We start from the raw sequence: 21,503 nt of genomic DNA on the forward strand, positions 1-21,503 counted from the left end.
TGGGGGGTCAATGTTCAAGCTATTGTTAGGCTTGTTCGTGCCATAATCTCTGGGCAGCTGATGAGTGTTATAACTTTGATGGGTGGGGTGTACTTGGAATCTGGACAGCTGATGAGTGTTGTGGGGAGTACTTGGAATCTGGACAGCTGATGAGTGTTGTGGGGTGTACTTGGAATCTGGACAGCTGATGAGTGTTGTGGGGTGTACTTGGAATCTGGACAGCTGATGAGTGGTGTGGGGTGTACTTGGAATCTGGACAGCTGATGAGTGTTATGGGGAGTACTTGGAATCTGGACAGCTGATGAGTGTTGTGGGTTGTACTTGGAATCTGGACAGCTGATGGGTGGTGTAGCTTTGATGGGTGGGGTGTACTTGGAATCTGGACAGCTGATGGGTGGTGTAGCTTTGATGGGTGGGGTGTACTTGGAATCTGGACAGCTGATGAATGTTGTAACTTTGATGTTTGGGTAGTACTTGGAATCTAACTGAGAGACTCTGTATAAACATTTTAATTTTCAGAGGGATTTCTATGTCAGCATCAGTCAGTGGTTTATTTGCTTATTGATAATTTGAATGATAGTTTCCATATTGTTACAGAAGTCTTAATACGAGAATGTCACTTAAAAAGGTAATGAAGGCATCAGTCGTCCATTTGTTGAACAAAGGATCAGTATCTTGTCATTGGTGAGTTTGGACACATCAAACTCAAACTTCATACAGTGCTTCCTTACAGAGTACTGATACATGTAATAGATTGGTGTCCATGCAAAATTTCTTTCTAATCTTTCTACTGTTAACCAAACAGTTGACCTTCAAATTATTGTATTATCGCGGGTAGTCATGAAAATTTTATGTATATACATGTATATTTGGGGTCAGTGATTCATTTACAAGAATTGTTTACTTGATGGCCAATTATTTTTCTGACAGATCAACAGAAGGAGCACTGGTGTCTATTTATGGAAGCTGTGGTGGTCAAGCGGGAGCTTTGCCGTGAGCGATTAACCGGTGACCAGAAGGAGGAGGTGACTGATGAGGTCATCAACCAAGCACTGTTTTCAGACCTTCTGTCTAGACAGAATGGAGAATCAGAGGAAATGTTCCAACGGATGACTGAAATGGTACATACTTGTATACTAAACCTAGAAAACAAATCTAAAATTCTCTTTTGTAATACAAGGAATAATTTGTAATACCATAAATAAGCCCCCTTTCTCTTTTTTGATTGAGCTAAAAGTGGTTGACTAATAGGCCTACCCAAACTTTAATGCTAAAATTTTACACTCGGGGAATGGGATTATTTGAGGATAAATACTTTACTTAATCCTCTAACTGATGACAAGAAAAAATGGAGTAAAACAAAGATCTGATACTGGTGTGACGAAGTCATTTTGTTGAACAGTATTGACATCTGAGCAGATGGAGTTAAATGAACAAGAAATAACGACTGATAAAAATAGTTTGGTATGATATTGGGCTCTATGACCATTACATAACTTAATGACAACTTTTGTTTCAGACTTGGGAGGAACTAAATACATTACAGTCAGATGTTATGCAGTCCCGAAAGGTCAATGCTGCAGAAAATGTTGCAGTTGTGGTTTTCTCCCCTGAGTCAACAGATGGCAGCACTGACACAGAGCTGATTGAGGCTCTAGATGGGAAGTTTGATGCCCTGAGGGACAAACTTTTAGCTGAAGCTCTCATGAAACAGGTAGGTCTTGTTGGTCCCTTGTCATTTCTTATCTGCTTCAAACAATACATTTTCTAACAATGAATTTGCCTCCAGTTGACATCCATGATAAAAATAAAAAAGTTGTTAAGTGCTTATATGGAGGATTTGAGCTAATTCTTTAGATCTGCTTTGAATGAGACCTATCTTAGATATGATTTTAGCAGTTTTTAGCATGGACTTTTCTATTCTATAAAAACAAATTGACATTTCTTCCTTAATTGTTTTCAGCTTGGGGAGGCTGAGTGGAAGTTATTGTCAGAGAAAGAGAGACAAAAGAAACTTATGGAACTCAAACTCAAGGAAAGACAACTCCGGCGAGATGGCAAATTTGATGAATTAGCCAGATTACTGGGTACGATTTAAATCAAAAATGGTTGTGATAAAACAATTAAGTAAGATATAACATTATTTAAGTCCTTTACTGCATATTATAAATGTCAAGAAATCATTTAAGTCTTTACTGCATATTATAAATGTCAAGAAGTCATTTAAGTCCTTTACTGCATATCATAAATGTCAAGAAGTCATTCAGAAAATATTGTTTTAAGGTAAAATAGATTTCATAGTTTTTACTTCATTGAACCAGTAAGAAGAAGATAATTTGTGAGGGAAGCAATCCTTTAATTAAAGGATAGTGGTTTTCCTCATAGGCGGTGTTGACAATCATATGCATGTATATGTTCAATATGAAATGTTTGTTGGGTTTGGCAGGTGATGCATTTGAAGACCAAGAACTGCTAAAGAAGTTAATGGGAGATACAAAGGAGGAGCAGGAGAGGAAGATGAGAGAGAGATTGGAGAAGAGGAGACAGAGGAAAGCTCAAGGTTGGTAGTGAAATAACTTCAAAATGAGTGCAATACTGTTGCGATAGTATACCTGTAGCTGTATGCAATATATACATACTGTACCTTAAATATAACACTTTAAGGGTAGAAATTCAGTATTGAAGTTTGGAGATGGTTTATTTATGAATCACTTTTAGTTCACTATTTAATCATTTCTGATCCTGCCAAAGTGAAGAAAGTAAACAAACAAAATACAATGGTTATTTGCAGACAGGAGCTTACCATGTATTAACCTATAAATATGATACTCTTGTATTCAAAATATATCCAGTTGTTTCATGTTGCAATTATTGTTTTTGTTAAAATAAAAGTTTATATTGCACATAGACATGGGTACAATTTTCAGGAAGTGAAGAACTTCAGAATTATAGTTTTAATTGTCATTTTTAGTTTCATCTAACCTTTAAATTGTAGGTCTGTCTGATGAGGAATGTGACCGCCTAGAACAACAGGATATAGAGAAAGAGGAAATAGAGGAAAGGAAAAGACGACGAAATATCCTGGGGGACCTACAGCACGCCTATGAACATGTGACTACATCATTCAATCTTAGATATGCTCATGGTTGCTTTGTTCCAAGTACATGAGGAACTATTATTTTGTATTTATCCATCAACAAATGTATTTAGTCCATGTATTACATATAAATTCATTGCTTTTTGTTCAGTGCACTAAGCATTACCTATAAGTTTTCATTTCATTTTGAAATTCAATCATAGTTCTTTCCAAAAGAAGTGTTGCCAATTTCATTGATTCATGTGTTATATTAACAGGAGAAGGATGAATTACTGAGACGGCTTCGAGAGGGAGAAGATAAAATATCTCAGGAAAGAGAGCGCCAGTTACAACTGATGAGACTGAAGCGTGACGAGCGCAGGGCTCGTCAAGAGGACAAGTTTGACTCGGCTGCCCTGGTCATTGGGATGGCCAAGGAGAGGGAAGACAAGTTGGTTGACACTCTTCTTAAAATCAGTGTTGTATATAAGAATATTCTCTAATCACCTTTACTTCATCAGTAAATAAAAAAGACATGTTATCGTTACGCAATACCATGCAACTATGGTTGGAAATCATCCTAACACTACCTACCTATCAGTACAGGTTTGGAAGCAGAAATTGGTATAAATTCTGGGTCAATGTGATATGCTGCCTCCCCCTCCTGTAAATGTGAGTAAGAGATTTGTCCCCAGGGCTTATTTACAGCATATATTTCAATATTAAATGAATTATATTGGTATAGTATTGGTATAGTATTGGTATAGTATTGGTAATATATGATGTCACAATGCAAACTACATGTCTGGTAAATCCATATATTATCAATGTTATTACTCAATAAAATGGTGAATGTCAACAAAAACATTTGTCACTGTTTAAATGTCATTCCTTGATTCTCTTCAGGATGCAGAAAGATATGGAGGAGGAAAGAAAGCGACAGATGAGACTAGCGAGAGAGAGGCTTGAGGCAGCTCGACGTAGGAAGGCAGCTGGACAGACAAAGGATGACGATACAGAACCTGAGATTAATATTGACACGGAGGACAAGATCTTGTTACGGGAGGCAGTGACTATGGCGGTGGATAAACGCCACCAGAAGGAGAGACAACTCCTCATCCAGGTACTTAACTAGCAATATTCAGTTAGTATCATATAAAGTTAGTGAGACTAAGTAAAACATTTTTGTAGGAGATAGATTTGTATTGTGTAATCAAATGTTAACTTTGTACAAATAATAAGCTTCCAGACGTAGTTTTAAATTCTATATATAGGTCATGGTATTCCTGCATTTTTCAGATAATTACATCTGTAAAAACTGCTGCAAGAGTATAGCATTCAAAATTGAATTTAGTTAGCATATTTTTTATGCCCCTGCCATGAAATGGGGGGCATAGAGTGTTATCCATGTCTGTCCTGTCCCATGGCGTCCCGTTCAGTCCCAATACAATGTAACTAGCTAATCACAGGAACTGCTGAGGTTTCGTGGTGTCTAGTGGCAGCAGGAGCATTGAAGTTCTTGTTTTTTTGATAAAATACATTTAAATTTATTCATTTAACAAGCAATTATTTTACTGATGACAAAAATATCTTGCTCTAATTTCTTGTACCTTGTATAACTGAAGATGGTTTATAATGTTGAGTTGTTATCGTTTCTTTGACACAACTATCAACACTACAGGTCCTGGATGAGACTTCAGACAGTTCACTGAGGGAGAAGATACACAATATGTCTGAGGAACAAAGGAAAGATAAACTCGCCGAGCTCCAGGAACTTCGGAAACTTTGGAGGGATGGGAAATTAAAGGATCAAGAGGAACAACTAGAAATATTCCGGGTCAGCATTCCAAATAAACTGATCTATTTTGATTGGTTTTCACAGCTGTACATTATTGTATCTGACCCTTATAGTTGAGTTATACACTCTATATGTAGATAGGATGCAAACATTTTTTTAAAATTTTTTTCTTATATATATATATGAAATGAGCTCTGATCCTTATTTAATTTACCTTATGTTGATAGAAGAGTACCAAACAAAATATTTGGCCTGTTCTCTTTGTGTTTAATTTCCAACCAAGTGTTTTTCGTTTTTGAAATGATAAAAAAAAAATCTTTGCTTGTTAGGAGATAGAAAACTACCTCATGGCTTTATTGGCGTTGGTCATTTGACTTATGTCTGACCATTTCTATTTCATAATGTCATCACAATGTTAAACACTTACTGAATACAAAATTGAACTTTGACCTGTAACCCAATATCACTGTGGGTCTTATAAAATATCTCAAAAAAAGATCTCAACTGATGTACAGTAAAAACGACACATTCTTAATTATTACATAAACAGAACATCAAAATTGAACATGATGGATTTAAAAATCATGTCATGTATGGTGTTGTTGATGAAAACTAACACTTTTATATACAATATATACTCAACATTGAAAACAATTGTCTTCTGTTTGACTTGTAGGAAGCAGCTTGTATTGAAATTGAAAACTTGATGGAAAAGATGAGGTCAGAAGGTCATGACCTTACTGAAGATGATGTTAAAGTTCACATTCTGTCCAATCTTCAGCAACAACAGGACAGCGAGAGTCGTCTCCTTTTGGGAGACATTCAAAATAAGGTAATCTGGCTGTCAAACCGTTTTATAACATCACAATAGGTCACATTACACAGGTAGTATACAGTAACCTGGTAATCAAAGGATCATTAAACTTTTGTATCCCAGGAATTCTGTAACTTTAAAATGTCTGGCAGGAAAGTATTATTGGGTTCAAAGACAAAATTTTAAAGATAGGGTTCCTTAAAGTTCTGCGATGCTTTCCTAATGAAAAATTTAAGTTAAGGAATTTTTAAGTAGAGGTAGGTTGATGAAACTTGAGCTAGGTAATTTATCATCTGTTCAGTAAAGTTTATTTTTTCCTGTACTTTTAATCATAGTTTCACTCTAACTGTGAAAGTTTCACTTGGTATTTTATCTTATTTTTTTATGAATTACTAGGATCCAAAGACTTTACAACAAATTGTCCAAGTACAGAGGATGCTACAGAAAGAGGGTTGGAATGACAATGTAGCTTTTGTGCTACTGGGTAAATCTCAGAAAGAGGCTGAAGACCAGACTGAGGCTGATGAAGATCCAGATAAGCAGTTGGTAGATGCCCTGGAGCAGAAGTATGATGCACTGAGAGAAAAACTTCTTGAGGCTGTAAGACATTTAATTATTGTTTTTAAATATTATCAGATATTGAGTCCTGGATTCTATCCACTTTAAAATATTTGTCAGCTACATATCTGTGATAAATGCCATCCATAAAGGAATATGTGCAGATGTTTTAAAAAATACTTATTTTCCATTGATGTCATTGTGATTTATTTTAAGTTATATTTATCTTTAGTTATATCTACATAAAAAAAAACCATATGGCATTCTGCTCACATCAATGGTGCTTTCCTTTCCTGTTTTGGAAGTTGGTAGTCGTGTGTTGGTTAGCTACGTATGTGTGCTGCATGAGCAGTGTGCCAGCTACATCATCTGTTTGAGTTTCTGACAGGGTTTGAGTCTAAAATTTGTATATCTCTGTTATGAAAATAATAAACATCAGAGTTTGTGTCTACTCACATCATCAATAGGTAACCTGTCACCATGATCACACAGATAATTGTGATTATTTTGTACATATGATTCTATTACAAATACCATGTTGGAATTCCAGGTATTTTATTGGCTAGCTGATCTGGTGACTTAAATAACGAGTTTGAGCCTTACATATATCTGTTATATATCATTTTGTTTGTAACTTATAGTTTTATTCAGACTTTTCAAACGCATACATGTGACAAATAATGAAATACAAGTCTGCAAACTATAACAGAAAAAGATGAGTCATTGTACAGAACATTCATGTTATAGATTTCATACATACCAAACTTATATAATTTATAAATCACAGCCTTTATCTCACTGACATGATTATCCATACACCCGTATTGCATGCCCTTATTTGTACAGACAGTTTATTCATTACTTTATAATTGTATACATTATATCATCACCGAATTCAGATTGAAAAAGTATAGTTATGGTCATGTGATGTACTGGTTGTACATCATTTATATTCAAAAGAACATTTTTATAGTATTGTACAGAATAACATTTTAAATTACAGTGTATAAGACTGATTATAAAGTATATAAACCTGACCACAAATAATTATTTTGTAGGCCTTGATCAAGGAGATTGGTGAGGGTGAATGGAACAAGCTGAGTGACAAAGACAAACAGAAGAAACTGGTAGAACTGAAGCTGAAAGAAAGAAAACTACGAGAAGATGGCAATCTGTCGGAGGCTAACCATCTGTATGGCGATCTTACAGAAAACAACGAGCGTAGGTCTACTTTTACTCTCATGGACTGTCATGTTTTGAATAAATATCAATAATACATTATATAAAACTTTATTAGCACTTCTGCCAGGAATGTTAAATTTTCTTTTTCAAAGAAAATGATTTTTTGCAAAGCTGTGATATCACATTTGTTTTCTTACAATGACTTAAAAAAAGATGATGACTGTATGATATTTGATGGTATACCCTATGTGTGAAGTTTATATTTACACCATAGAACTTCAGTTCTGTAGAACCAAATGGATGTTAAGGGTTAGCTGTCCCTATAACTTTTTTGAATAAAAGAAATCAGAAAGGATCCGAATTATTCAAACTTTGCAGATTGTTAGGACCCTATCTGAAAAGGACTGCATTTATAATTTTATAATTTAGCCAGTACAAACCCTGTTTAATTAATGCAGAATAACACATGTCATAACTGTAGGAAATCATAATCTTAATTACTTGTAGATCAAATATTTATTTTAATAGTTTGTTAATATTTCCTTTTAAAGTTCTGGATGCACTTCTTGTGGAAGATGACAGGGATGAAGATCAGAAGAAGAAAGACATGATGGAAAGAAAAGAAGAGTTGAGAAAGGAAAGAGAGGAACAGGGGCTGTCAACTGACGATGACACACTAGATCAGATTGTAGAAGAAGAAGAAGAGGAAAAGACAAAGCAGCGAAGAAGGGTATATAACGTCTACATCTAAGGATTGGATCTTGCTTTGGATGATCAATTGAATTGCTCTTGAGATTTACTGGTGATACAGAGTGAAGTCAGTCAATTGAATCTTAAATGGAGCCTTCTTGATCAGTTTGTCAATTTCAAAATATAGCATTTTGGTATAAACCTTAACAGCTTTGTACAGTTGATGTAAATACATATCTTGAAAGTATTTGTCAGGAAGTAAAATAAGATCACTAGGCCCATTTCATAAACAAACATCTGTAGTTCCATGCAGTGGTCCAACCACTTGGACTGTGATAACAAAAATGGTTTGAAAACTACAGTCAATGTTTTATTACTTTCATTTTACTACAGATTAGTACACTGTTATCTTGCTGTAGTTATCTCTCCATCTAAGATTGGTTAATTAAGCTGATTTCAGTATGGTTTGTAGATTTGAATAAGTATATCGGGTAATTTAAAAAATGTTTAAAAATTAAATCTGAAGAAGTACGTATTTTTCAAAGATATCAAAGTGCCTTCAAACTTTATAAGCTTTCATTAATGATTTCTGTGTAGAATGTCCTAGAAAACCTGCAGACAATGTTTGATGACGAGAAGGATGCCTTGATGAGGTCACTACAAAATCAGAAAGATAGAATTGCCCAAGAGAGAGAGCGACAACTGGCTGTGGCTAAGTTACGCCGCGACAAGAACCGTATGAAACAGGAGGAGAAACTGGACTCTGTGGCATTGATTTTCTCCATGGCACACGAGGCCGAGGAAAAACAGAAACAAAAGTAAGATTTACTGGAAAATGTAAAACTTTTGTGAAAAGCCTGCCTGTAATAATTTCATTTAAAAAAATGGCAAAATATTTCTTCTAGTAGTGTTTCAAAAAGGTATTTATTCAGACAATCTGTTGGGGTTACTGAGGAAATTTGAGTATTCAGTAGGAGTTACATTGTATGTCCCTTCTCTGATTTGCCCGCCATGGAACGGGGTTGGGAATGGGGGGGGGGGGGGGGGAGAGATATAGTTTTACCCATGTCCGTCACGTCACATTTCATTGCATCCCGTCCTGATGCAATGAAACTAGCTAATCTCAGTAACTGCTGATGCGATCCTCACCAAACTTGGGGGTGTCGAGTTACAGCGGGGACATTTATGTCTTACAGACATTTACTAGATTCTGTTACTTGTCTCATATTTGTATTCATCTTGTTCACACAAAGTGTGCTTCCACTTTCAACTATTTTTAAGAGAATTGTCTCCCTTTTCGTATTTGCCTTGTAGTAATGGGATATTAAGTTAGATATGTCTTACAAATTTCACAAACTTAGCCAATTGTAATGGAATACATGTTTCAGCCTATAATGACATGTACCTGTAATCCCAGTATTGAGGCAGACAGACAGAGGATGAGAGCACTGGCAAAGGAGAGATTGGAGGCGAGGAAGAGGAAGAAGTTGGATAAGAAGGACAAAGAGAACTTAGAGGATAGATTAAAGGCTGATGATGAGGCAGCTGGAATACAGGAGCTGACACAAGATGCCAAGGACCAGAATGGTATGTAATATCAGACAGAATCAGTGACATAATAATTGAATATTGATATTGTAACAATTATATATTGTAGTATGTAACGTATGTTTGTGTTATCCTGATTTTGTAGACTATGTCTGTTTTTTTCCACACTTAAGAACAACGTCTTCCTATACGTAATTGTAAGGATATGAATTCCTATTTCACTCGGCTTGTCTCTCTTACACTGTATAAATTATTTTGTAATGTGATAATTGACTTTATGAGTGATCTCTAACACGGATTTATTGAAATATACATATCACCTATGTAAGTCATCTATCCAACATTATCATCCATCTAATTATATTTCTCTGCCATCTTTAACTTCTAGTTTAAATTTTTTTCATCAAGGCCTTATCAACATACTAATTAGTGTTCTGGTCAGTTCAGCTAGAGTTACATATTAAAGAGCAATTCTAACTTTTGTGTACAATTTCAATAGTACTAAAACAATAATCCGACTTGTACCTGTATGTTTGATGGTATATCTTGGATGATGATGTTTCTATCAATGTTGTGTTATTATGAGGTATTTCTAATTACACGAAGTAATTGGCCATGGTTTACTAAACAGTGTTCATGTACAGTTGTCCCTCTTTTTAACAGTGGTTGCAGGTTTATCAAAGAGAACAGGTGATTGTGTGTTAATATGTAACCAAAACATTCAAATACTTGCCATTATTTCACCATTAAATTGACACATGTTGGCTTCTATCATTTTAACCGTTAGATTCAATATATATGACACCATTTTGGACTTTTTTTTCACAAGACTTATATAATTACATACATTGAGTCACGTGACTCTCGGGGGGGGGGGGGGGGGGGGGGGGGGGGTGTATTCACAACAAAGTCTTAATATCTTTTGGACATGTACGTTTATTGCTGAATTCTTCCATTCCATAACCTATAACATTAAAACAAATATTAAAAGACAATGAATGACAAGCTATACATACAGAATTACATACGCTTTTATGTATAACAACAACTAACACTAGAACAAGTACATTGTATTTATCGCGGTACATGTACAAGTTCACGTGGACAAAGTATTAAAAGCTTACAGCATGACAACGAAACTTAAGTAACTTGACATTTTCATCAATTGAATTAAGATATAATTCACAATGTACTATATTATAACAATTAACACTCACCCCAGCACAGCTGGATAACCTTATGATACATAAGCATATTCATATGGCAGTTGACCGTAGTACTGTATACACCATCTGTACAGATCAGTCCCAGGCTTACTAGTGGCAGGGAAAGGACAGGTAACATGCATGTACGCACACTCATACCGACAACCAATCAAAACTCAATCCTTATAAGGAGAAATATACCACACCCAATCATTACCCTTACCTGGACACAAGTCACACCGAAGACTGGACACTGCGACAAGACTGCGACAGGACACTGTACACGTACATAACATACTCGATAGACACGGGTCACTAAACACAAGACACACCCTAAATGCACATTCTATATCCTATATATACACAAGTGCCTGCACAGTGTTTATAATAATAAACAACCTGGTGGCACATTGTATATGAAGAAAGCTGCTGTAAAAGATATTCATTATCTTATCCTTGCTTGTGTGTGTTAATATAGATATTAGTGTGAAGTTCCAACTTGATATACCTATAAGATATTATAGATGATTATTGATTTCAGTGGACAGCTGTGTCCCTTTTTGAAATCCTATTATGGTGATAAGGAATATCTCAGGATATGATATTATGATGGAAGAAATCCCAGTCATCTGACAACAGATATCTTAAGTTGAGGTGTGGTATGACGATGAAAATCCCAGTTTTGTGATAACAGGTACCTCGGGTTAAGGGGTGATATGATGCTAGAAATCCCAGTTGTCTTTTGACAGATAACTAATATCTCAGGTCCAGTGGTAAAATGCTTTAAGAAATTCCCAGTCAGTTGATACTGATATCTCAGGCCGAGGGGAGAAATCCCAGTCCGTTGATACCTGATATCTCAGGCCGAGGGGAGAAATCCCAGTCCGTTGATACAGGATATCTGACACTGAGGTGAGAAATCCCAGTCCGTTGATACCTGATATCTCAGGCCGAGGGGAGAAATCCCAGTCCGTTGATACCTGATATCTCGGGGTGAATGAAATGTGCAAATGAATAATTTATCAGTTTTCAGTTCATCAAACTGTTTAGGAAAATAAGACTGCAAAAGTAATATATAATGATGTCTCATCACCAATAGTCTACACTAGCTCTCAAAAAAATATCTATTCAAAGCCAACAATTGAAATAAACAATTATACTAGCTTCCCAATAACAATCGCTTAAAAATCCGAAAGTAACCTACACAGTTTTGAGCAAAGCAGGATAGAATTTCTTCAGGAAGCATTGATTATTTATCTGCTTTGATTTTGAAAGATAAAAGTTCAAACTTTTTGAGAGCAGTTATAGCATAATGTGTATTTTATAACATTTGATATTGTATAAAAATGTCTAAAAGTCTATTCTTTATTTCATTCTATCATGAATACTATTTGTCAGAGATGTCGCATCTTTAATTGTATGTGACTTAGTAGTGTGTCGGCAGTGTGACAGGTAATCACCACTGTTTAACACTAACCATGACCTACAGTCAGCAGTGTGACAGGTAATCACCACTGTTTAACACTAACCATGATCTACATATCATGTACTATGTTGTGCAGCAACTGATCAGCATTTGATAATCTACACAAATACTAACAGGAATGTTAAAATTAAGATTATATTCATCAAAGAAATCTGATTCCCATTACTTTAGTATTATCATTGTTATCATTATTTTCTTTAAAGAGCAAAATTTGTTCAAAAATTGTCATATGTGATATAGTGTAAACAATTGTTTAGAATTTCATTGTGCAAATTATTGAAAGCAGAATAACAAATTGTAGATAGATTCCTAAGGTATGATCAGCCATACCAGCATTAGTTGATGAGCAATAAGATAAACAACATTCTTGAAATCTCAATTTATACAGAAACCAAATTTTATAAACACTGGTTTGTTCTTATTGTATACAGATGGTAGTGCTACACAAGGTGCTATCTTAGATTTTATGGACATGAGACAAAGTGAGGAGAGAGACTTACTGATGGAGCTATTTACATCGGCCAAGGGTGATACTAAAGCATGCCAGCAGGCCTCTTCCATGTCTCCAGAGGTAGGTTAATAAGATCAGTATGCATCAATGAAAACTAAAGCAAAAAACTTATAACTAAATTATTTTCAATCAATACATAGGGGTCATTTACACTGAGGCAAACTGAAACAAAACATTGATTTCAATGTTATGATTGATACAATCACCAAAACTTGAGATTACATTTGACACTGTCACCTAAACTTGACAAGGTAAGAAAATCGTAAGAAAATTGTTATTGAATTGAGTTTTATTATCACTACTGATTTGAAAATACCCTGGTAGATCTTTCAAAACAGAAAAAGGAGGGACTTTTTGTACACACGTAACAACATATTACATGTACCCGGTGACCAGTTTATAATTTCACAATCACTATTATGTTTTTCTTGGCAGGATTTGAAAATGGATCTTTCGAAACTGGAACAGGAACGAAGCAAATGGCGAGAGAAATCTCAGCAGGTTGCTCTGGGATTCGACGAGACTATAGTAAACAAGACTGTTTGGGACAAATACTACAAACAAGTGGCTGAGAGTCGGCGGGAGCAGACACGTATCCTCACACAAGCGATGGTACAGAGGCTGGAATGTAAGTAATATGCATCATTCTTGGCATGGAATATACAGGTATGGTATACACTATGATTAAAAATCTTGTAAAAATTGAAAACTAGTTTCAGAGTTAGACTTTTCTTTATAGATTCTAGGTGTGTAACAAAACCTTTAAAAACCTATAATTTTTGGTTGTAGTGGAGGAACGTAACCTGAATGTAAACAGACCAGACATGACTGCTGCAGAAATCAGAGAGGAACTCAGTGTGTCCATATTGGCCGATCTGCAGGAGAAACAGGCTACAGAGAGCAAGGCCATTCAATCACTCATGCAGAAACAGGTACAATGGTATAATACAAGTAAATGTAGGTGTAATACTGATTCTGTGTTCTTAAAAACAGTATGGATACATTTCACAGGAAAATAGGGCTACAGATAACATGGACTTTGAGTTTCACATGTCCAGTTCCATCTGATTTATCGATGTGCAGGTTTTAATTTTAGTGATTTTTAAATGAGTCATGAATATCTACAAAGGCAATTGTTATGTTGCAAAATACTATGAAGATTTATAATATCATAATGTTAAATTGTAAAATTCCAATTATATACATCAGTATTAGCTAAAAACACATGGCTCTAGCATGTTGATATACTGACAGAAATAGGGCTTTCTACATCCCTAAATCTTTCTTTTATTCATATCAGTTCAATTACAAAAAAAAATGTATTAGATATTAATTAATAGATTTATTCCAACTTCAAAGGTAAGGTATACACAAAATTCACGTTCTAGCTAAGATTCTCAACCCCAGGTATTCCCTCCATGTGAATGTATGGACAAACATATTAACTTAAGAGGGAGTAAGCATTGGGATATCAGTAATGACACCTGTCTTTCTTCTCAACGATATCACCTGAGTCAGTGATAAATCTACATCAACAGTACATTTTACTACTGAGTTCTGTACTATAGAATTTTGATGGGACTAACAGAATTTCTGGAAATTCTTCAATTTTACATTGTGGGACTCATTGTTTTTAGTAATACAGTTGAAAAGGACTCATTAAAATAAAGTGAAGATTGATCACTGAGACTAAGCCTGCTTTTTCATTGCTCCAGGATGCTGATGGCCTTCAACGCTTAAAGAGAGTTCAGCGGACATCCCGACGGGAGGGTTGGTACGACAGTTTAACAGCCACATTGTTCCAGATGTCCGGATCAGACGGCGATGAAGCAGCTCTTGCCACATTTGACAAGATGAAAGCTGAAATGGAGCAAGAGCTTGAGAAGGAGAAGGAGGCCTTCATTGAAAATGGTAAACATGTGATTTAGGTTTGGATATATGTTTGGGTATGAATACTTGTAATTTGAGAATTTTTATTGCAAAGACATATTCAAGAGAAATTTACTTGGGAGAAATGCTTTATGATAATGATTTTTTTACTACAGTAAAAAAACAGAGCCTTACACAAAAGACTTGATATTTAGTTCCAGATACATGTAGCTTTCTTTTCATCAACATTATCTTGTTTACTTCTGTATTCCAATTACAAGATAGTTCATCTTGCCTTTCAGCCAAGAAGAAGGGCAGTGACATTGATATAGATGCTGCCTTAAAGGAACTAGAACGGCAACAGGAAGCCAAGAGAAAGGTATCATTAATTATCTCCCTTACCTATATTTAAACTTTTTTTGAAAATTTAGATTAGATGGAAAAGTTATTTATCATATTGGGAAATCAATAGATAGACAAAGACAAGAGAAGTTGTTAATGTGTATTGGTATACAATACATGGAAGTTTTGACCTCATTTTAACTATTTTGCATTTTTCAATAAAAATTCAATTGATTAATCTTCAGAGACATGCACTTGTCCAGAAGTAGTACATGCCTAAAATTCTTGATACTGCAAGTTTTAAACTGTCCAATTTAACCCTGATATTTCAACCAACACAAACATGATCATTCTTAATTCTGTGAAATATTTTTTGTTACTTCATCTTTGAACAATATGAATTATCAGGCAATGAGTCAGTCCTTCAGCCAACAACAGAAGTCTCTGAGGGACAAGATTGCTGCCAGGAAGCTCCAGGCCATGAACAAGGAGGGAGAGGAAATTGCTGCTGCCCAATTGATTCTCCTGGCCCAGGACCAACACAAGGCTGAGACCGAGAGGATCAAGTCGGCTAAGGGCAAACAAAGCAACCTGGTATGTGTGTAATACAAATAAATGTCAAATGATTTATCTGTGATACACTCCAGTTGATTAGGCTTGGATGAATATCATTTAAATTTGGTGATGGCCATTAGAATTTTGACATTTTGTATTTAACTGTTGAATCAGATATATCATTTTGGACGCTGTTATTGGAAAATTGTGACCTCTAGCATTGATTACAATACATGTTATCTATACAAGTGGCTGTATCTCTGTGTCACACAAACCTTATATATAAATCCTACCATGCAATGCAAAATTCAGTGAAAAGGTGAGCACTGACATGATGTATATCATATAGTATATTAAAACTTTAGGAAAACGTTTTATTGAATCATGTGACATTGGTTTATATAGAGGTTACACAACGAGTGGTTGTTGGATATGGAATTTATTTCACACGAGTAAGTTATTTTTAAAAAGGTCGCGAGTGTTTTTTGCAACTTTTAAAAAATACCTTACGAGTGTGAAATAAATTCCATATCCAACAATTTCGAGTCATGTGACCTGTTTCTACCACAATAATATCGGCTTGAATCAAAGGGAAAAGTGGCCAAGTATAATTTCGCGTATGCAAATAAAGTGTACCGGTGACGTCCGGGACCCGGTGATGTGACGTCATTAGATTATTGATGACGTCAATAACAATTGCAGCTTGGGTCAAAGTTCACCGTGTTAATCATTCAGTTAAAGGTAGCCACACTGCCAGAAGTAAAACGTTTATGTACACAGTTTATCATGACATTGAGTTGATATTAACAGCACAGTGCTCATACTATAACATCAAGTTCTACGTAAAGTAACATGGGATTAGACTTTGGTGGTCATCAGTCCAGATAAAATGGTCAAATGTTACATTTTTTCATTTCCTGCTCAGTGGTGGGGTATATCTATGCAAGTTTCACTCTAGCTCACTTTGTTGTTATTAATTAAGTTACTATGAGGTTTTCACCAAGCACTAGACTTTAAACAGGAGTTTTTTTTTTAATCAACAGCTTCAGGAGAGGCTGGAGGCTAGACGTCTGGAAAGAAAGAGAAAAGCAGAGGAGGCCAGAGAAGAAGAGCGACCCCCATCTACACCATCCAGTAATGCCTCCTCACGACCTACCACGGTCGACTCCAAAGTCGTAAGTCCCTCCTCACGACCTACCACAGTCGACTCCAAAGTCGTAAGTCCTTCCCCAGACCTACTACAGTCGACTCCAAAGTCGTAAGTCCCTCCTTACGACCTACCACGGTCGACTCCAAAGTCATAAGTCCTTCCCCAGACCTACCACGGTCAACTTCAAAGTCGTAAGTCCATCCTCACGACCTACCACGGTCGACTCCAAAGTCGTAAGTCCCTCCTCACGACCTACCACGCTCGACTCCACAGTCGTAAGTCCCTCCTCACAACCTACCACAGTCGACTCCAAAGTCGTAAGTCCCTCCTCACAACCTACCACGGTCGACTCCACAGTTGTAAGTCCCTCCTCACGACCTACCACGGCCGACTCCAAAGTCGTAAGTCCCTCCTCACGACCTACCACGGTCGACTCCACAGTCGTAAGTCCCTCCTCACGACCTACCACGGTCGACTCCACAGTCGTAAGTCCCTCCTCACGACCTACCACGGTCGACTCCAAAGTCGTAAGTCCCTCCTCACGACCTACCACGGTCGACTCCAAAGTCGTAAGTCCCTCCTCACGACCTACCACGGTCGACTCCAAAGTCGTAAGTCCCTCCTCACGACCTACCACGGTCGACTCCAAAGTCATAAGTCCCACTTCACGACCTACAACGGTCGACTCCACAGTCGTAAGTCCCTCCTCACGACCTTCCACGGTTGACTCCAAAGTCATAAGTCCCTCCTCACGACCTACAACAGTCGACTCCAAAGTCATAAGTCCCTCCTCACGACCTACCATGGTCGACTCCAAAGTCGTAAGTCCCTCCTCACGACCTACCACGGTCGACTCCAAAGTCGTAAGTCCCTCCTCACGACCTACCACGCTCGACTCCACAGTCGTAAGTCCCTCCTCACAACCTACCACAGTCGACTCCAAAGTCGTAAGTCCCTCCTCACAACCTACCACGGTCGACTCCACAGTTGTAAGTCCCTCCTCACGACCTACCACGGTCGACTCCAAAGTCGTAAGTCCCTCCTCACGACCTACCACGGTCGACTCCAAAGTCGTAAGTCCCTCCTCACGACCTACCACGGTCGACTCCAAAGTCGTAAGTCCCTCCTCACGACCTACCACGGTCGACTCCAAAGTCATAAGTCCCACTTCACGACCTACAACGGTCGACTCCACAGTCGTAAGTCCCTCCTCACGACCTTCCACGGTTGACTCCAAAGTCATAAGTCCCTCCTCACGACCTACAACAGTCGACTCCAAAGTCGTAAGTCCCTCCTCACAACCTACCATGGTCGACTCCAAAGTCGTAAGTCCCTCCTCACGACCTACCACAGTCGACTCCAAAGTCATAAGTCCCTCCTCACGACCTACCACGGTCGACTCCAAAGTCGTAAGTCCTAGACTCATCTATGTTATGGTTGAATCAGTAGGTACCAGTTTTAATCTTAGATCCTTCACTCTTCTAAGGCCTAAGTTGTAGTTCACGTACTGCGAACCGAGTTCTTATTGTGGAACCCTATCCCCCTACTTAAGCTGGCTACATAAAAGAATGATTAATTTTAAATAGTACAACAGTCAGTCTAAAATACACTTAGACATCTGTGTTTTCTTATGTTGTAGAAAACACTTCCATTCCGGATGACGAGGGAGAAAACAGTAGTAGATGTTAACATTACACCTGAAGAAACGGAAGCTGTTGTCTCCAAACTTGTCCGGGAGCAGACCAGTCTACACAAAAAGATCACAGACACTCAGAAACAGCAGGAGGAAATGGTAAACAGATTCTCACAAAAGTTGTCCCAGTTCTTGAATTTCGACAGGATTCATTGTCAGAACGTAGTTCTGGATGTAAATTATTCATAGTCTTAAAAATGTTTGCCAGCCAGATTATAAGATGTGCTTTACATCTAGTACAATGTATGTTCATAATGTCAAGTTCCTTGTGTAACAAGATATCAAGTTTGTATCACTTTTGATAGTATTACTCTTTTTTTTATATCAAGAAGAAAACTTATGATACTGACTTCATATTTCCAATCAGCTCCAAAGACGTCTTGAACTCAGGAAAGGGAAACGGAAAGAAGAAGCTCAGCAGTTGTTTGAAATTGGTGAAAGAAATAAATCAACATACCAAAAGAGTAAAGAGGTTGGTATCCTCCTGATCCTTGGGAGGTGATAATGCTGAACAACAAAATCAGAAATGACAATAATGACATTCAGACCTTTTCAGTTACATCAGGATGCCAAGGCGTTATAAACAATATAACACATTTAACTGCTATACACACACATTTAACTGCTATACACACACTGTATAAAGTGAATTAAATTCCTTAAGAATTAAGTCACAGGTGTAAAGTTGTGTTCTAAATATTATCTGTTACAGTAGTACTGCTATATGTGTAATACTGACATTTGGACACGTCTGTGTTGTCAGACGACCATCAGGGTGAAAACTTGTAATACAAAAATCTGAGACAATCTCCCCGTTAAAACTGAATTGATTTCTGTAGTTGTGATCCTATCATTTTATTGTATGACTGATGGTGTAATGTGTTGGGCTTCTGTAGCGAATGTTGGATTATTTCCCTTCCTCAAGTTTCTTTTGACTGAAAAAAAAAGAAGAATTTTTTAATAATTTTGAGATAATGCTTTCCCATTGAGGTGCAATAAACAAAAACAACTTTAGAAACAAAAACATTTTTATCAAAAATGTAATCTAGTGTAATACAAAGCAGCAGATTTGTACAATTCGATATGCTGCCAAATTAGCCAGAAATATCTGCATTTAGACCACTTTGAGAATGATTATACTTTCTTCACAGGATGAGAAAAGTCGTCAGATGGAACTGTTGAAGCAGAGGGTACAGGCCCGTAGGGACAGATCTCGCAGCCCCAATCCCATAGCAGAGTCACCGGTAAGTACATGGAAATGGAATTCTGCATAAAGCAGTGTAGAATCAAATATGTGATTAAAACTATTTTGTAGCAGTAGCAAGATATCAATTTCTGTAAAATACATTCAAAAATTGTTTGATGATGACACTGTTCTCTTTAAGGATTTAATCTTGCTGTATATTTTGGTTCATAATTCCATAATTGATAATAAAAAACCTATATCAGACAAAGGCATCACTATAGACTGAGAAGCCATTGCATATAACTGTTTTAGAACTGCCAGGTTTCATTATAATGTATATTAGCATTACAGCCTCATTTATACTATGTAATAGTAACAATTTTAAACTTTTGATATGGTATGCTACAGGATGAATGGTAAGTCTGTGCATGGGGCCATGGGTGTGAATCCCTTAGGTGTTGGTCATCCTCTATGGTTATGGTTGTGCTTCTATAGTCACTATTAATTGTGCTTCAATGGTTACTGTTAATAAGCTTTCCATAGTTTCTGTGTGCTTCTATGGTTACTGTTAATTGTGATTCTATCATAATGGTTATACTGTTAATTGTGATTCTGTTGTTACTGTTTATTATACCCCCTCCGCAAGGAAGTTAGGGGGGGGGGTTTACTGGAATCAGTTTGTCCGTCCGTCTGTCCGTCTGTAGACACAACGATGTACCAACTACTCCTCCTAAACTTCTGAGAGAATTTCAACGAAACTTTATGGCAATAACCTTTATACATTGTAGATGTGCATAATCTATAACATGTTGTAATTTTGTAGTTACCATGGTAACCAGGTCACTATATTTCGTTTTTGGGTGAGGGGGAATTTTGTCCAGACAACTCCTCATAAACCTGTGAACTGCTTCAAATCAAACTACACAGGAGTGATAGGGACCATGTATAAATGTGCATGTATGATATTTCTCTACAGAATTTTTGGTTTCCCTGGTTACCAGGTTTTCAATACCCATATACTTGTGGCAAACTTGGACAACTCCTATATAGCTATCAACCGATTTCATTTGAAATACACAGGAATGTTAGGGACTCATAATGTGTACATATGCATGCAGGTTTTTCCCCCTCAAATTTAGGTTGCCGTGGTAACCCGTTCACTGAAACAGGTTTTTGTTGGAAAATCTTCACTGGAGGGGCGGGGGTATGAGTTGGCCCTCTGGACGACAGTTCTAGTTGCACTTTTATTGTTACTGGTATTTGTGCTTCTTTGGTTACTTTTAATTATGTTTCAGTGGTTGCTGTTTTTTTTTTTTTTTTTCAATGGTTACTCTTAATTCGGTTTCCATGGTTACTGTTAACTGTGCTTCAATAGTTACTGTAAATTGGACTTCTATGGTAACTGTTAATTAGGTTTCTATGGTTGCTGTTAATTAGGCTTCTGTGGTAACTGTTAATTGGGATTCTATGGTTACTGTTAATTAGGTTTCCATGGTTACTGTTAATTGGGTTTCAAGGTTACTGTTAATTGGGTTTCTATGGTTACTGTTAATTAGGTTTCTATGGTTACTGTTAATTAGGTTTCCATTGTTACTGTTAATTGGGTTTCTATGGTTACTGTTAATTAGGTTTCTATGGTTACTGTTAGTTAGGTTCTGGTATATGTCGTTAACCTGTTTTCAGTTCTAATGAAGTTTGTTTTAATGTTGGAGGCAGATGTGGCATGACTAGTAGCAATACATGATGTCTGTTAATAACTGAGTATTTAATATGTACAATTCATTGGTAGGAGGTTATTTACAACATTAACCACAGACAAAACAATCAGTAATAAGGGTAT

General features: G+C 36.7%; 1 protein-coding gene across 5 annotated transcripts in view; it reads left to right on the forward strand.

Moving 5' to 3' along the window:
• Nucleotides 1-21,503, forward strand: part of LOC117331792 (trichohyalin-like) — a 67,772-nt gene that overhangs the window by 28,765 nt on the left and 17,504 nt on the right. For 2 of the 5 annotated variants that reach the window (XM_033890677.1, XM_033890678.1), the window contains exons 24-49: nucleotides 931-1,121; nucleotides 1,520-1,714; nucleotides 1,964-2,087; nucleotides 2,447-2,560; nucleotides 2,996-3,111; nucleotides 3,355-3,527; nucleotides 3,983-4,199; nucleotides 4,758-4,913; nucleotides 5,551-5,706; nucleotides 6,085-6,288; nucleotides 7,305-7,467; nucleotides 7,980-8,158; nucleotides 8,716-8,936; nucleotides 9,536-9,705; nucleotides 10,330-10,356; nucleotides 12,789-12,928; nucleotides 13,304-13,496; nucleotides 13,658-13,800; nucleotides 14,584-14,779; nucleotides 15,040-15,116; nucleotides 15,488-15,673; nucleotides 16,678-16,809; nucleotides 18,424-18,576; nucleotides 18,845-18,949; nucleotides 19,629-19,721; nucleotides 20,072-20,079. In XM_033890677.1, coding sequence (XP_033746568.1) covers nucleotides 931-1,121; nucleotides 1,520-1,714; nucleotides 1,964-2,087; nucleotides 2,447-2,560; nucleotides 2,996-3,111; nucleotides 3,355-3,527; nucleotides 3,983-4,199; nucleotides 4,758-4,913; nucleotides 5,551-5,706; nucleotides 6,085-6,288; nucleotides 7,305-7,467; nucleotides 7,980-8,158; nucleotides 8,716-8,936; nucleotides 9,536-9,705; nucleotides 10,330-10,356; nucleotides 12,789-12,928; nucleotides 13,304-13,496; nucleotides 13,658-13,800; nucleotides 14,584-14,779; nucleotides 15,040-15,116; nucleotides 15,488-15,673; nucleotides 16,678-16,809; nucleotides 18,424-18,576; nucleotides 18,845-18,949; nucleotides 19,629-19,721; nucleotides 20,072-20,079 — 3,832 coding nt within the window. The remainder of the gene's footprint in view (nucleotides 1-930; nucleotides 1,122-1,519; nucleotides 1,715-1,963; nucleotides 2,088-2,446; nucleotides 2,561-2,995; nucleotides 3,112-3,354; nucleotides 3,528-3,982; nucleotides 4,200-4,757; nucleotides 4,914-5,550; nucleotides 5,707-6,084; nucleotides 6,289-7,304; nucleotides 7,468-7,979; nucleotides 8,159-8,715; nucleotides 8,937-9,535; nucleotides 9,706-10,329; nucleotides 10,357-12,788; nucleotides 12,929-13,303; nucleotides 13,497-13,657; nucleotides 13,801-14,583; nucleotides 14,780-15,039; nucleotides 15,117-15,487; nucleotides 15,674-16,677; nucleotides 16,810-18,423; nucleotides 18,577-18,844; nucleotides 18,950-19,628; nucleotides 19,722-20,071; nucleotides 20,080-21,503) is intronic. The other 3 variants (XM_033890676.1, XM_033890675.1, XM_033890679.1) reach the window with 2 other exon arrangements.

Source organism: Pecten maximus, chromosome 7 (assembly GCF_902652985.1).
Source record: "Pecten maximus chromosome 7, xPecMax1.1, whole genome shotgun sequence".
Classification (NCBI taxonomy): Eukaryota; Metazoa; Mollusca; class Bivalvia; order Pectinida; family Pectinidae; genus Pecten; species Pecten maximus.